The 17,733-nt window shown below is 41.8% G+C and overlaps 1 protein-coding gene across 5 annotated transcripts in view; it reads right to left on the bottom strand.

The window, feature by feature from the left end:
- Positions 1–17,733, bottom strand: part of NUDCD1 (NudC domain containing 1) — a 214,440-nt gene that overhangs the window by 138,853 nt on the left and 57,854 nt on the right. For 4 of the 5 annotated variants that reach the window (XM_033933051.1, XM_033933050.1, XM_033933048.1 and 1 more), the window contains one exon: positions 8,398–8,552. In XM_033933051.1, coding sequence (XP_033788942.1) covers positions 8,398–8,552 — 155 coding nt within the window. Of the gene's footprint in view, positions 1–8,397; positions 8,553–8,708; positions 8,813–17,733 lie in introns of those variants that run through there. The other variant, XM_033933052.1, reaches the window with a different exon arrangement.

Genomic DNA, 17,733 nt, shown 5'->3' with positions numbered 1-17,733 from the left:
ACGGAGACAAACTGCATCCCAATGTCATTCTTTAAGATAGAGACTAACATTAAAACAGGCTTTTCCAATTAGATGAAACAATATCTATAAAATGCTAGAATCAATATGTAAAAACTTAACACATCTTAGACAAACAGCAACTGAATTTTGCCCTTTGATCAAGCACGTCCAGGGAGAGTGGGGAGTTATTTTTAATTAGAGTGCAATTGTTAGATATGTATAAAGGGGGAGGTTGATATATGTATTTGTCATAAACATAATTTGATAGAATTTAAGTGTTGTTAAAGTGTAAAATGTCTGTAAAATAGGTTGCACTTATTTTTGGCTTTAAAATGAATAAAGATATTAAAAAAAAAAAAAACCCTGCAGAAACTGCTTTTGTATTTAAATGAACAACTGTTAAATGACATCATTTGTGTCTTCTTTGCCTTTGATGAGGCAACAAGTCTTGTCTGCTGATCAGATTCCTACCACCTGAAACGTCCTTCTATCACATGCCCAGTTATTCAAACATCTTAACATCTTACTGTTACTGCAACAGATTCATCCATCATTGCTGGAATCAAGGAGCATTTCCAAAATTTAATAAACACTAATTTTCCTGTTCCTCCACTACACTGTGTTGGTTCTCTTCTATACCCGTGTTTGAAAGACAATCCAATTCCTAGATGATGCAAAAACACCAGCAACCAAATCTTTGGGAAAGTTGTACTAAAACCAGATCAAAATGGAAGGCTCTATTTGTGATCAAGTTTCAAGTTTATTAAAATTTTGTTGTACACACAATGCCAGATACTTCAATGCGTACGACAGTTTAAAATTAGGAGACAAACAATAAAACAACTTTATACAAATAAACATACAGTGTATACGTACAAATATTTACCAGTACAAAAGAGAAGGAGGGTAAACTACAATCTTTAAATAAAACAGAGATACATTTAGGGAAAAAACAACTGGAATATGCCATAACTGGAGAATATGGTATTAGAAGACGATCCAGAAATATTGGCGCGTTAGTTTGTTGGATTTTAAAGGTGATTTACAAAACAGAATACTATCCCTTTTTATATTTTAATAAAAAGATTTAAATATAAAATAAGTGCTTGAGGCAGATGAATACAGAGCCCACAGACACAGGGACAGAGCCTGTGAGGACAGGGCGGGAACAAACTTTCTCCCCGTGTCATTCTCTATAGCCACAGATATTTTCCCTCTCTGTGAGCCTCAAAAGAATCATTCCCAGCTGCCTCCATATGCTTCTTACTCTTTTTCTTGAAAATTAGCTGAGGGGAGGAAGCTGAGGGAGAACTTAGGAGGAACAATTAGTAGAGTGTCAGGAAAGGGAAAATGGTGGGGGGAAGGAGAGATCAACTTGTATTTATCCTTGTATTTATGATGTGGCATCATGGGACAACTGCCTCAACAGGCCAACACCCAGAGGCCAAGGCCTAGTGCCCCAAGACCCTATGAGTCACCACTCTGCAGGACCATTGCCTCACCAGGCAAAGGCCCAATGGCCAAGGATTGGAACTCTTAGATGGCAATCCTCCTGATCAATCAGGGAAAAGGTTCTTAGACTGATCCCAAAGAGCTCCAGTAGCTAAGGACTGAACCATGGGGCTACAGGCCATAGATTGTCCCACGAAGTCAGGCCTAATAAAAAAAAAAAGGATTCTGCTGCACTGGTTTCTTTACCATCTGCTAGTGAAAAAGAATACTTATATTATACGATCTGTTTATACCTTATTAGGCAGTACCTGTATACCTTTTCAGTGCTATGTTTATGAGGGGGATTGGTAAAGCAGGCTGGGGGAGGTAGTTTGGTTGAGAACTCAAGGTTAATTTTGTGAACCTTGTCATAAAAGTACTCAGTCATAGTCTGGAGGGAGAGTGAGGGAGGGGTTAGAGGGGAGGGAACCTTGAGTAAGGAATTCAATGTGACACTTGTATGGCTGACGTCAGCCTTATTTCAGTTGCCAAGACACCATACAAGCTCCATTTTATACCCAACTACACTTTGGCCATCAGTTCAGCGGACTCCTTTAAGGACTCCTGATGCTAGCTTTGTAGCCGAGACATGGTCCATGTCAATCCGGTTTCAGGTTCCATGTTACATGATCTTCTCTGCTCCTTTTTGTACTTACCTTGGTTTTGGTGCAGAGTTTGTTGCTTCTCTTTTTTGTAGCTGAAGTATATTTGCCACACAGCCCATTTTATGCAGTGGGCCCTGAAGGAAATAATACGCCTTAACAGTGTTAGTGCACGCAGTGTGGCCCATATTCTATAAACGGTGCCTTAAGTTAGGCACCTAACTTAAGTTGAAAACACTGTTAAAAAAAACTAAAACAAAATATGTAGGCACTTACCAACGCCTTAAAAAAAAATAAACAGTGCCTGTATCGTGGCTATGGAGGCATTTTACAACGCCTAACGCCACTGTAGGCATGGCTAACTCCAGAAGTGCTGTTAGGCATTGTAAAGTACCTCCAAAGGTGCAATTCACTTGAACGGTAGGCGAAGGACATGTAGGACTTGAAAACCCTGGTCTACATTTCTGGCACCTACCTTTCCCGAAGCCACAATTCTATAAACGACACCATCATTTGATTAAAACACAAAATCGGCAGCAGTTTTAAAGGCAGCCACCGCCACCGTTTATAGAATCCGAGCCTTTGTGCATGACCCTCCCATTCCATTCCATTTTCCAACCATTGTTATGGTAATGACTATCTTCTAATCACAAAACTAACCATATATCAGAAGAATATATGCCTTTTTCTATTTCTACTGAAAACTTTTAAATTGTCTTTTTTATCATCTTTCTTGTTAAGACTGGTTTGTGCTGCCAAGTAATACAACCAGTTTTGGAAGTTAGCCAAGACAATAAGGAAATGTGCCATGGGATCTTGAATGTTTATAGGACAGGTAGGATGAAATCTCATTAAAAGAAAACACCTGTACACTATTAGAAATGTAATTGTTCCATCAACTTCTAGGAGCACAGGCTCATTATTTGCGCAGAAGCCCCTGTTAAGCCCCAGGTAGTAATGCCAGCAATTGTGGGTAATTAACAGATGAGGACAAGAGCAACCTCAACCTGAATCTCAAAAGGTAAACACTCATAACTTATGGCCAGAAAAGAGAGACATTTGATTTTCTGTTTATGGCCTGTTATTAGCTTTCTCTGCTGTTATTACAGATTTGTGGCACTTCTGCCAGTTTTATAAGCTGTGTGCTTACTAAGCATATGAATTCATCTAAACCAGTGGTCTTAAACCAGGGGCCTTAAACCAGGGGTCTTAAACCAGGGGCTTCCCTGGGCCACACTGGCCGAAAAAAAATGTTTCTGGGCCGCACAAACGTGCAAACGCTGCAGCAAGATATAGGAGGGAGCCGGCAAGACGGTAAACACCCGGGGGCAGAAGAGGAAAACACTGCATCACCCTCGACCAGGGCTGCACAAAATACTTCACGGGGCCACATGCGGCCCTTGGGCCGCAGATTGGACACCTCTGTCTTAAACTTTGCAGGACCGCATTTTGGATTTGTAGGTACTTGGAGGGCCTCAGAAAAAAAAGTTAATGCCTTATTAAAGAAATGACAATTTTGCATGAGGTAAAACTATTTATAGTTTATAAATCTTTCCTTTTGGCTGTCTTAATAATAATATTGTAATTTATAGCTAAAGAGACATGTGATCAAAAAATTGTTTTATTTTACTTTTGTGATTATGATAAACATACCGAGAGCCTCAAAATAGTACCTGGCGGGCCGATTGTAGCTCCCGGGCCACGAATTTGAGACCACTGATTTAAACCATTTCATGTTATGATCTGCCCTGCTTTTATCGTTCCTTTTTCTAATTTATATTTTGTGGTATGTCAAATGTAATAAATGATAAATAATAAATGATGTTCTTTCATGTCATTTATAACCTGAAATGACAGGAAATACCGAAATTTCAGATTTCTTTTCTGTGTCATCAATAATGTCTCCGGGAGACTTAAAAAAGAACTCCCCAACAGCGAGCAGCCTTTCTGCTGCACAAGCAAACAGGAGAGGAGAGGAGCGTGGGAGCCCTTGCTCCGCCCCTCCCCCGCATCACCAGAGTCTCCGGGAGACTTAAAAAAGAACTCCCCAGCAGCGAGCAGCCTTTCTGCTGCACAAGCAAACAGGAGAGGAGAGGAGCGTGGGAGCCCTTGCTCCGCCCCTCCCCCGCATCACCAGAGTCTCCGGGAGACTTAAAAAAGAACTCCCCAACAGCGAGCAGCCTTTCTGCTGCACAAGCAAACAGGAGAGGAGAGGAGCGTGGGAGCCCTTGCTCCGCCCCTCCCCCGCATCACCAGAGTCTCCGGGAGACTTAAAAAAGAACTCCCCAGCAGCGAGCAGCCTTTCTGCTGCACAAGCAAACAGGAGAGGAGAGGAGCGTGGGAGCCCTTGCTCCGCCCCTCCCCCGCATCGACAGAGTCTCCGGGAGACTTAAAAAAGAACTCCCCAACAGCGAGCAGCCTTTCTGCTGCACAAGCAAACAGGAGAGGAGAGGAGCGTGGGAGCCCTTGCTCCGCCCCTCCCCCGCATCACCAGAGTCTCCGGGAGACTTAAAAAAGAACTCCCCAACAGCGAGCAGCCTTTCTGCTGCACAAGCAAACAGGAGAGGAGAGGAGCGTGGGAGCCCTTGCTCCGCCCCTCCCCCGCATCACCAGAGTCTCCGGGAGACTTAAAAAAAGAACTCCCCAGCAGCGAGCAGCCTTTCTGCTGCACAAGCAAACAGGAGAGGAGAAGAGCGTGTCCCGATCCAACAGGGACTCAAAGGGAGAACCATTCCTTCTACCTAACACCCCGAACCAGACATCAAAAAATGAAGCTCTCCCTGCATACACACACACTAGCCACCCTTTTGATAATCCTCCTCATTTCTAGTTGGAAAGCAGCAGCAAACAACTTACCCACCGCAACCACATCCTCCAGTACAACCAACTTCCAACATCCCAACAGAAGAATAATCACATCAAGAAACTCGAACCACCACGCCAGCACTCAACACTCCATCACTGTTACCTGGAGAAGAAGAACAACACTTCCGAAAACAAAATCTCATCCATCCCCCACAACACTCATATACCCGGAAACAACACACATTCCCCAGACCGACACAACCTCCCTTACATGTGCCTATGTCAACATCAGAGCTCTAGGACCCAAAACAGAAAACATAAAAAACTGGATAAAAACAGAAAAACTTGACTGCCTGTTCCTCACTGAAACCTGGTTAACCTCAGACACAGACCCAAGAATAAAAGAAGTATGCCCGCCAGGATACAAAATAACAGTAACCTGCAGAGAAAAAAAAAGAGGAGGAGGACTAGCAATAATAATCAAGAATTCCCTAACTCTAAACATACTTGAAAAAACATCCACCCCGCAAATGGATCTCCTAGCGTGTCATCTCACAAACCCAACACTAAAAAACTCACTAAACTGCTTGCTCTGCTACATAACACCAGGAAACTGGACCACAGTGAGACATGAATTTGAAAACTTCATCTACCAAAACTCATTAACAGCAGAATATAACCTCATCCTAGGAGACCTAAACCTACACCTAGAAGACACAACCTCCACACCAGCAAATAACTGTCTATCCTTCCTCAAAGCCTTATCCTTCCAGATCCTAAACCCACAAACCACCCATGAAAAAGGTCATCAACTGGACATTGCTGCATTCATGACTCACCAACCATCCAATCCAGCAATCCAAACTCCTAACGGAACATGGTCCCCATCCCTATGGTCAGACCACTACACATACAACTTCAACATCAACTGGACCATGACCAAACACACACCCCAATCAAAAAAAACCACATATACCACACGCAAACATATCGACCCAACCATCTTTTGGTCAAAGGTAGACGAAACTATACAAGACTACGACCCAAAAAACTTCATCTCCCACTGGAAAAATGTGTCCACCAACATCCTTGATGATCTGGCCCCCCTACAAACCAAAATCAGAACCAGCAGGAAATCAGACCAATGGTTTGATAACGAATTACTCCAACTCAAAAGACAGTGTAGAAGATTAGAAAGAAAATGGAGAAAAAAGAACCAAGATCAAACAAAAACCGAATGGAAAAAAATCAACAAACAATACAAAAATCAACTAAGGGATAAGAGGAAAAGCTACTATACTAACCTCATAGGCACGGAAACCCAAGACTCCAAAAAAATATTCCAAATCCTGAAAGAATTAACAGACACCAAACCATACACAACCACCACGAATACTCCTCCACCATCACCCACCCTCCTAGCAGAACACTTCAAGAACAAAATTACCAACACCAGAACCACTCTCATCCTTAACCCATCCCATCAAAGCCCAATCACAATCCACCCTCCAGGAAAAGAGGCAACGGCAGCAGACAGAATTTGGACTCAATTCCCCAACATACAATGGTCAGAATTCAACAAATTCTACAAAAAATACAGCCATGCCTCCTGTGACCTCAACCATTGCCCCTCATATCTCCTTACCACCTCTAGTGTAAAATTCCGCACCACAATTCTTCAATGGATTCAATTCACGCTCACAGAAGGCACATTCCCTGCTGACCTCAGCGAAATCGTCATCACCCCAATCCAAAAAGATCCAAAAGCACCACAAAACCACCCATCTAACTTTAGACCTATAGCCTCAATTCCGCTATATGTCAAAATTATAGAAGGCCTAGTAGCCAAACTCCTCACCAATTACATAGATGACCACAACCTACTCCACCCCATGCAATCAGGCTTCAGAACAAACTTCAGTACAGAGACACTACTAGGCTCCCTTATGGATACCGTCAGACAACACCTTAGCACAGGGAAAAAAATGCTTCTCATACAACTGGACTTAACTGCGGCATTCGACTTAGTGGATCACAACATCCTTCTACAGATCTTAGACGCAATAGGCATCTCAGATAAAGTATACTCTTGGTTTGAAGGATTCCTAAAACTCAGAACCTACAGTGTAAAATCAAACAAAGAAAAGTCAGAATCCTGGTCAAACCCCTGCGGCGTACCACAAGGATCTCCACTATCCCCCACCCTCTTCAATCTCTACACTGCTTCTCTAGGAACGCATCTGGACAATATGGGCATAACCACCTATAGTTATGCAGATGACATCACCATCCTCATCCCATACGATCATTCTAAACCTAACATGACAGACAAACTTCACCAAACACTTGAAACAGTCTCAACCTGGATGAAAAATCACAAACTTAAACTCAACCAAGACAAAACCAAATTCATCCTTCTCGAAAATGACAAGATCCAAACCACAACCAACTTAGACATAAACGCAATCAAATATCCCATCCAAACCACCATAAAACTACTTGGCATGACCATAGACAGATGCTGCACTATGCAACCGCAAATAAATAAAACAATTCAGAAATCATTCGCAATCATGAGAAATCTGAGACAAGTCCGAAAATTCTTTGAAAGAACACAATTCCAACTTATAGTACAATCCCTAATACTAGGGATACTGGACTACTGCAACATCCTATTCCTTCCTTGCTCTGCAACTACGATTAGACAACTCCAAACAATCCAAAATACAGCTTTAAGACTCATCTACTCATTAAAAAAACATGACCACATCACTGAAGCCTTCATCAACTCACATTGGCTTCCAATCCAAGAAAGAATCCAATTCAAATTCTACTGCATATTATTCAAAACCCTACACGGAGACAGTCCATCATACTTGAACAATCGCCTCATCCAAGCACCCAGTACCAGACACAGAAAAACGCACTCCCCATTCATACCCCCCCCAATCAAGGAAGTAAAAAGAACAAAACTACACGACGGCCTCCTAGCCACCCAAGCCGCAAGACTGGACAACCAGATCTCCAACCTCTTGATGACCACCCCAGACTATAGGACGTTCAGAAAAGAAATAAAAACCAAACTTTTCAAGAAATTCCTGAAGCAGCACTAACATCACGACCTCTTAATAACTCTAAAACTGACATTTGATCTACCCACTACTGCACGAATAATAACAAAAGAACTTCCACTATGACCACCTATTAACTCTTTGACAAACCACCTCACCCTCAACAACCTGCTAAATGTTTATAAGACCTACAACTTACCTCTCTAGCTAATCATTGTAACTCTGTCTTTTTTAAACTAACCTTTTGTAATCCGCCTTGAACCGCAAGGTAATGGCGGAATAGAAATCCCGAATGTAATGTAATGTAATGTACATTATTAACAACATTGCCCTGAAATAGGGAAAAAAATCAAATTAAAAATCCATTAACAACACAAGAAACTAAACAAAAAAAGTACATTTTTACCTTGCATGTTCATAGTGCTTACCAGAGTGACAGAAAAATTCATAACTCTCCCAAGCTGATCCACATAGTAGATACTGTCAAGGTACCATGAATCACGATGTAGGTAATTGTACATGCCAAAAGCACGCATGTGGTCCAGGGTATACTGATCATCTCGAAGCTTCACTTCTGCAACAGCTGAAAGGGAAAACAAGAAAAAGGAAATGTACAAATTTTATGAGTTGCAAGGATAAAGAAGGAAGGAAAAAAGATGGTCTGTGTTTTGTGAAAATGCTTCTTCCCTTTATAGTTTTATAAAATTACTACAATTGAAATGATTATAACGCATAATACCTGTGAGCACAAATCATTAGTACAGCAGGGGGGTGGTAAGGAAGGAATCATTCCACCTGTTGATCCTCAATATACTGCTCATCAAACCTTACACCAATGACGGCACTGAAAGTCAACCAGCAGATTTTTATCACCACTGGTGGCAGATCACTTAAGACTAAATTCCACCTTTTACACTAGTTCTTCAGCACACTAGATATATATTGTTTTTAACTATAAATTCCAAATGACATTTCTGCTAGCTCTGTTAACCAAGAACTATAATACACAGTAACAAAGTATACGATGACCTCTGGCAAGAAACTATCAGAATTTAACAAAGCTGGGCGGCCACGTGTTAGGTCGGAGCCGCAATGCCTTTTCCTTACTCAGTTGCCTTGCTATTATGAGGAAATGCAAAGAGAAACATAGAAACATGACGGCAGATAAAGACAAAATGGCCCATCTAGTCTGCCCATCCGCAGTAACCATTATCTCTTCCTCTCTCTGAGAGATCCCATGTGCCTATCCCAGGCCCTCTTGAATTCAGACACAGTCTCTGTTTCCACCACCTCTTCCGGGAGACTGTTCCACGCATCTACCACCCTTTCTGTAAAAAAATATTTCCTCAGATTATTCCTGAGCCTATCAACTCTTAACTTCATCCTATGCCCTATCATTGCAGAGTTTCCTTTCAAATGAAAGAGACTCGACTCATGCACATTTATATTACATAGGTATTTAAATGTCTCTATCATATCGGTGACGGGATAATCGCGTGCCAGACACCAGCGCGCCGACAAGCCAGCGCTGACAATTCAGCGCAAGAAAGAAGTGCGCCGCGGGAAAACTTTGTTTTAAAAAGCTCCAACTTTACTGCATCGTGTTTGCGCTGCCATTGGGGGGGTGTAACCCCCCACATTATAGAGAAAACGGAACTTTTCCCGAAAAAATTGGAAAAGTTCCGTCTTCTCTATAATGCAGGGTTCCAACCCCCCAAACCCCCCCCCCCAAAGCAGCGCGAACACTATGCAGTAAAGTGGGGGGTTCCCCACTCACACCCCGCTTCGGAGCTCTTTAAAATTGTTTTTCCGCGGCGCGCTTCTTTCTTCCCCCGAATTACAGACTATGAACCATCATATCTCCCCTCTCCCACCTTTCCTCCAAAGTATACAGATTGAGATCTTTAAGTCTATCCCCATACGCCTTATCATGAAGACCACACACCATTTTAGTAGCCTTCCTCTGGACTGACTCCACCCTTTTTATATCTTTTTGAAGGTGTGGCCTCCAGAATTGTACACAATATTCTAAATGAGGTCTTACCAAAGTCTTATGCCTCCTTTTTCCTATTGGCCATACCTCTCCCTATGCAACCTAGCATCCTTCTAGCTTTCGCCATCACCTTTTCAACCTGTTTGGCCACCATAAGATCATCACACCCAAGTCCCGCTCTTCTATCTTGCACATAAGTTCTTCACCCCTAGACTGTACCGTTCCTTCGGATTTTTGCAGTCCAAATGCATGACCTTGCATTTTGTAGCATTAAATTTTAGCTGCCAAATTTCAGACTATTCTTCAAAGTTTTGCCAGGTCTTTTTTCATGTTATTTACACCATCCGGCATGTCTAATCTATTGCAGATTTTGGTATCATCCGCAAAGAGGCAAATCTCACCTGACAACCCTTCAGCAATATCATTTATAAAAATGTTAAAAAGAACAGGCCCAAGAACAGAACCTTGAGGCACACCACTGGTAACATCCCTTTCCTCAGAGCCATCTCCATTATCACTACCCTTTATTGCCTTCCACTCAACCAGTTCTTGACCCAGCCCATCACTTTGGGACCCATCCTAAGGGCACTCAGTTTATTTATTAGACGTTTATTATGTGTTGTCTGAGATTTTAATTTTAGGTATAATTTAAAGCATTTCTTTTTGTTCTCAATCTAGGGTGGGGGGGAGAGAGGGTATAATTATTTTGTATTAATTTCCGATTGATTATATGTGCTAGATCTGATGATAATTCTATGTATTATTTGAAAGCACTGTTCCAGATTTGAAAATCAGTAAAGTTAAAAAAAAGACGTCTGTGTGGAACACTGTCAAAGGTTTTGCTAATATCTAAATACACGCACATCCTCTATCCAATTCTCTGGTCACCCAGTCAAAGAAATTGATCAGATCTGTCTGACAAGACCTACCTCTAGTGAATCCATGTTGCCTCCAGTCCTGTAATCCACAGGATTACAGAAACTAGATCATTCTCTGTTTTAAAAGACTTTCCATTAATTTGCTTATCACAGAAGTCAGACTTACCGGTCTGTTAAGTTTGCTCTCCTAGCTCTTGATTTTGCCATCAGGAGGCCCCATTGATGAATTTGTGCACTGTGGAGAATTGTTGAGGGGTCCTGTGGAAAGCTTGCAAGGGACTGATGCCTCTGAAGAAAAGGGATCGATCCTTTGGGAATGAGGTTAGTGTTAGTCTGGACCCAAAACCATGTGCAGCGACCTCTTTCGTCCCTGTGACGCAGCATCTGGAATGGTAGGAAACCCTAACTGCTGGAGGGGAAAGGAACATTTAATATGAGCAAGTATAAAGTGATGCTTGTGGGAAAGAGGAACCCGAACTATAGCTATGTGATGCAGGCCTCCACATTAGGAATCACCACCCAGGAAAAGGATTTAGGTATCATCGTTGATACATTGAAACCCTATGCTCAGCGTGCAGCAAGAGCTAAGAAAAGTAAATAGAATGTTAGGAATTATTAGGAAAGGAATGGAAAACAAAAACGAGAAATGTTATAATACTTTTTTATCGCTCCATAGTGCAATTGCAGTTTGAATACGGTGTGCAATTCTGATCACTATCTCAAAAAAGATATAGCGGAATTAGAAAAGGTATGTTGAAGGGCAACAAAAATAATACAGAGGATGGGACAACTTTCCTATGAGGAAAGGCTAAAGCAGGTAGGGCTATTCAGATTGGAGAAGAGACAGCTCAGGAGTGATATGAAAGAAATATTAGAACTAAGGGGCAACCAATGAAGCTACTAAGAAGAAAATTTAAACAAACCAGAAAAAATATTTCTTCACTCAGTGTAATTCAACTTTGGAATTTGCTGACAGAGAATGTGGTGAAACAGTTAGCTTAGCAGGGTTTTAAAAAGGTTAAAGTTCATAAGTAATTATTAAGATGGATTTGACAAAATTCACCACTTGTTTCAGGGATAAGCAGCATAAAATCTGTTTTGCTCTTTTGGGATCTTGCTGGGTGTTTATGACCTGGATTGGCCATGATTAGAAACAGGATACTGGGCTTGATGGACCTCTGGTCTGTCCCAGTATGGCAACTCTTATGTTCTTTTATTTATTGATTTAATTCATTTTCTATCCTGTTCTCCCCAACGAACTCAGAACGGATTACAGTTTAACATACATATGATACAGTCAGGATAGGTTAACTTACACAGAAAACAAGCAAGATGGTTTACATACATAGGGTATAATATACAGTCAAGTCGGTTGCAATTATTTAGTTTACAGCAATACATTCATCCTGACTTGATTTATACAGGGGATCTAGTTCCAATATATATTTATTTCTTCATTTTTACTCATATGGAAATATACATTCCATCTTCATTATTGCTCATGTGGCTATAGGTAGGGGCTTAGGTAAAGAGGTAGGTTTTTATTGCTTTCCTAAAGTTCAGGAGTCCTTCGATGGCTCTGATCTGTGTGGGTAGTTGATTCCAGTAGCTTGGTAAGAATTAGGATCATCTGGTGTTTTGTAGAAGAAGGGCACAACCAGGAGGTATGTGGAGGAGTGTTTCCTTCTGGGAGTGGAGTCTGGCACGTAGGGAGGCTGCTTAGTTGATATGTAGTCTGGTGCCATGTTGTGCAAGGATTTGTTTGTATGCTAGCATCAAGCCTTTAAAGACAGTGTTTGGCTATGAATAGCCAATGGGCTGCTGATAGTGCCAGAAAGACAGGGTCATAGGTGTGAAGGTGCTTTAGAAGTCTGATTGCTACATTTTGTACTCGGAGACGCTGTGTATTCTTTGCTTTGAGACCTTTGAACAGTGTGTTGCAGTAGTCCATGCGGAAAAGGATGAAGGCATAGAGAAGATGGGTGAAGTTAAGTATTTCCTTATTTTTCATAGTTGTCTCAGGTAGTAAAATGAGGAGAAGACTACCTTAGAGATGTGATTTGAAAGCGAAAAATTAGAGTTAAGGAGTTTCCCTAAGCTGCGTGCTTGGTCCTTTGCAGTCAATGTAGTGGATTCCCAGAGGAGAGTGGGCTGGGTACAGGTGCAGTGTTTTTTGCGGATATAAAGGAATTCCATTTTGGAGGCATTCAGTTTGTTGGTGGACATCTAGTTCTTGATTTCCGAGAGGAAGATCATGAGTTTTGCAATTTGGGAGTGGCAGTTTTCTCCCAGGAGTAGGTAGAGTTGGATGTCATCAGCAAAGGAGTGAATCTGGATTTGATGTTTGTGGGCTATGTCCAGGACTGTAGAGATTAAACAATAGAGTGGATAGTATGGCCCCTTGAAGAATTCCATATTTGAAAGATTTTAGTTTTGATAGGGCCCCGTTGAGTAGTACGCTTTGGGTGCTGTTACTTATGAAGGAAATGAACTAGTTTAGTGTAGTGTCTTGGATACCAATTTCAGAGAGTCGTGTGATGAGGAGTTGATGGTCAATGGTGTCGAAGGTTGCGCTGAGATCAAGTATCACTAGAAGGATATCATTCCCTTTATTCATGTGTTCCAGCCGTCAGCGATGATGTCGAGAAGGACAGTTTCTGTACTGTGGAATTTCCTGAATCCCAATTGGAAGGTGGATAGAGCTTGTTGTTTGTTGATGAAGGAATGCAATTGACTGAGCACTGTTTTCCCCAGATCTTAAGAGATGAAGGGTAGGTTGGAGATCGGCCTATAGTTGCTGGGCATACTAGGGTCGAGAGTGGGTTTTTTGAGTATCAGTCTGATGATTGCTGATTTCCAGTTTGTGGATACTGAGCCTGACTGTAGAGAGGTGTTGATGAAAAGTCATCTTTTATGTTTATATCTATTAAGAGATGTGGTGGGCAGAGGTCCAGGATAGAGCTAGAAGGGTGAAGAGATACTAGTGTTTTGGTGAGGTCATCATGGGAGACTATTTCAAAGTGAGTTAGGTTCCTCATTGTGTGCTTGGGAAACCTGTCTGGTTTGTGGGTGTTGGCATTGGTAGTACAGTAGAGTCAAGGTTAGACCATATTTCGTCTACCTTGTCGGCAAAGTAGTCTGAGAGCATTTCGCTGTTTAGTTCAGTGTTAAGGCTTTGGCTGTCTCCTTGTAATGTTGTGAATCAATTGTTTTGTTAGTTTGAAAAGATTTTTTTGATCTATTAGGGGTCTTTAGTAGTTGTTGGGTGTAGTACACCATTTTTGCATCTAAGATAGTTTGCTGTGTCTCCTTCGACTACCCCTCCCCCAAGATGACTGACGCTGCTCTCATACACTGGGACCTGCTACCCCCCTCTACTGACATTGCAAGCTGCCAGTGATCCTCCGTGTTGGGCTAGTGTAGAACCTTGAGTTTCTGTGCATGTGTGTAACCATGTTTCTGTGAGAATCTGTTTATAGATCAGGAATAAAAGGAGACATAGAGCATACTGAACTGCAATTTAAGAGGCCAAATGAAACAGCAAGGTCTGACAACTGGGAAGGGCAAACAAAAAAACATTCAGCTTACCTGAGCCCGAGGATGGCAAGAGGGCAATTGTGGATTCCATATTACATGAATCGGGAGAGCATTTTCTTCCATAGCTAGTGTCTAAGGGGGACTCGAATTAAGGAAAGCTATATGAATAACTAGCTGATGCCCCGGCGTTGCACGGGTATTTAATTATAGCAATAACACTGTAAATGGATTTAAATAAAGATACTTTATAGTGGTGAATGAAATAATTTTGTTACAGCTTTATAAAAAGTAAAATATTCAAAGTATAATGTGAAATATTTGACAAAATGAATACAATTCAACTAACACAAAAATTGATTATAAACAACATTTTTAGTTTCACCTCCAGGAGCAAGAACATATTCTTGGGTGAACCCACCCTTCCCACGTGTGCAGGTGGGCCGCGAGACCCCCAGAACATATCACCCCAGGTAGTGAGGGATCTGCATACCAAGTTTCGTTCAAATCGGTCCCACAGCTTCTTACATTTTTTCCATTGACTTGAATGGGTGAAATCTGATTTTCTGTTTGTAGCTCCGCCCATGTGTGCAGGTGGGCCGCGAGACCCCCCAGAACATATCACTCCCGGTAGTGAGGGATCTGCATACCAATTTTCGTTCAAATCGGTCCCACAGCTTTTTACATTTTTTCCATTGACTTGAATGGGTGAAATCTGATTTTCTGTTTGTAGCTCCGCCCACGTGTGCATGTGGGCGGCAAGACCCCCAGAACATATCACCCCCGGTAGTGAGGGATCTGCATACCAATTTTCGTTCAAATCGGTCCCACAGCGTTTTACATTTTTTCCATTGACATGAATGGGTGAAATCCGATTTTCTGTTTGTAGCTCCGCCCATGTGTGCAGGAGGGCCGCGAGACCCCCAGAACATATCACCCCAGGTAGTGAGGGATCTGTATACCAAGTTTCGTTCAAATCGGTCAAGCCGTTTGTGAATTACTGTGAGAATGGCAGCTTTTTACATTTTTTCCATTGACATGAATGGGTGAAATCTGATTTTCTGTTTGTAGCTCCGCCCACGTGTGCAGGTGGGCCGCGAGACCCCCAGAACATATCACCCCAGGTAGTGAGGGATCTGCATTCCAAGTTTCGTCCAAATTGGTCACAGTGAGAATGGCAGCTTTTTACATTTTTTCCATTGACATGAATGGGTGAAATCTGATGTTCTGTTTGTAGCTCCGCCCACGTGTGCAGGTGGGCCGCGAGACCCCCAGAACATATCACCCCAGGTAGTTGGAATTACTGTGAGAATGGCAGTTTTTTACATTTTTTCCATTGACATGAATGGGTGAAATCTGATTTTCTGTTTGTAGCTCCGCCCATGTGTGCAGGTGGACCGCGAGACCCCCAGAACATATCACCCCAGGTAGTGAGGGATCAGCATACCAAGTTTAGTTCAAATCGGTCCCACAGCTTTTTACATTTTTCCCATTGACTTGAATGGGTGAAATCTGAAGTTATGTTTGTAGCTCCGCCCACGTGTGCAGTTGGGCCGCGAGACCCCCAGAACATATCATCCCGGGTAGTGAGGGATCCGCATACCAAGTTTCGTTCAAATCGGGCAAGCCGGTTTTGCGGAGGCAGTTTTTACATTTTTTCCATTGACATGAATGGGTGAAATCTGATTTTCTGTTTGTAGCTCCGCCCAGGTGTGCAGGTTGGCCGCGATACCCCCAGAACATATCACCCCAGGTAGTGAGGGATCTGCATACCAAGTTTCGTTCAAATCGGGCAAGCCGTTTTTGCGTTGGCAGCTGTTTTACATTTTTTCCATTGACATGAATGGGTGAAATCTGATTTTATGTTTGTAGCTCCGCCCACATGTGCAGGTGGGCCGTGAGACCCCCAGAACATATCACCCCAGGTAGTGAGGGATCAGCATACCAAGTTTCGTTCAAATCGGGCAAGCCGTTTTTGCGTTGGCAGCTCTTTACATTTTTTCCATTGACATGAATGGGTGAAATCCGATTATCTGTTTGTAGCTCCGCCCACGTGTGCAGGTGGGCCGCGAGACCCCCAGAACATATCATCCCGGGTAGTGAGAGATCTGCATACCAAGTTTCGTTCAAATCGGTCAAGCCGTTTTTGCGTGATCGCGGCACATACATACATACATCCGATTTTATATATATAGATAATAACATAGCAAAACATTGACAAAAATGTTATCTCTAGGGTTATAAATGGAGTTTGCCCCAAAGAGCTTGTCCAAGCAAAGAATGTGAGTAAATGCAGGCTGGTAAGCTTCATATTGGTGGTAGGAAAAATAACAGTCACTGCTGATGAAAAAGTTAGAGAACTTTCTAGAATCCAACAATTTACAAGATCCCAGGCAATGTTTTACTAAAGGAAAATCCTGCCAAACAAATCCAATTGATTTCTTTGACTAGATGATGAATCAGAGCAAAGAATTCTTCTATTTAAAATGGCTCTCCCTAACCTCTACTCTTTCAATTTCACAAATTGTCCCTCACCCATAAAACTATTGACACAACTGCCTCACCACCCCCAAAACTGCCTGTACAATCGCCTTACCAACCCGCAAAGTGCCCCACATCCAAAAACTATGATTCTGTAACATAAGAAAATATGGATAAAGTAATGCACAGGCAGATTCTGGAAGAAAATCTATTCTAGCTCACTACAGTTCTGGGGGCCCATGAGAAAATTTACCTTTCAGCAGGGCCACAATCCTCAACACAAAGCAAAAACAATATAGTGGCACAGCATGATCTCTGTGTAATGTAACATGCTCTCGTCCAATTTTAGTTTTTATGCTTGAAAGCATTCTTGAAAAGGGGTTTACTGCTTCTTCATCATATGTATGCACTTGGGGGGGGTGGAGCCTAAGCAAATCAATATTAGCACTAGGATTAAAAAATTTTTTTTTAATCCTCTCAAATTTAATTTTAAATTATGTGCATTATAACAGGCTATACTAAAATAAATCAAAGACAGCTGGATGCCACCAGGCTGAGCTGTAGTTAAAATAGTACGTTAAGAAACTTCATTAGAAAGATAACAGCTTTCTAAATGAGAGAAGCACAGAAGAGGCTCGGTATATTAGATAATTAAGAAGAAATGTACAGACATTTTCACTAAATTACTTTTAGAGCAAGAGAATCATTGCCATCTGTTCTACAAACTGATAGCAAGAAGAATGATAATCTTTTTGACATAGCAACAGATTTATATAACCTGGTTCTCTTTTGCAAATACAGTAAAAACTTTCTGTAAAAAGATGTAAACCCAATAAACATCCTCTGATAAAAAAACGTTCTGCAACATACTATTTTAC

The sequence above is a fragment of the Geotrypetes seraphini genome, chromosome 2 (genome assembly GCF_902459505.1).
Source record: "Geotrypetes seraphini chromosome 2, aGeoSer1.1, whole genome shotgun sequence".
Taxonomy (NCBI): Eukaryota; Metazoa; Chordata; class Amphibia; order Gymnophiona; family Dermophiidae; genus Geotrypetes; species Geotrypetes seraphini.
Note: the sequence above shows the minus strand (reverse complement) of the source record. Positions and strands in the feature narration are given on the sequence as shown.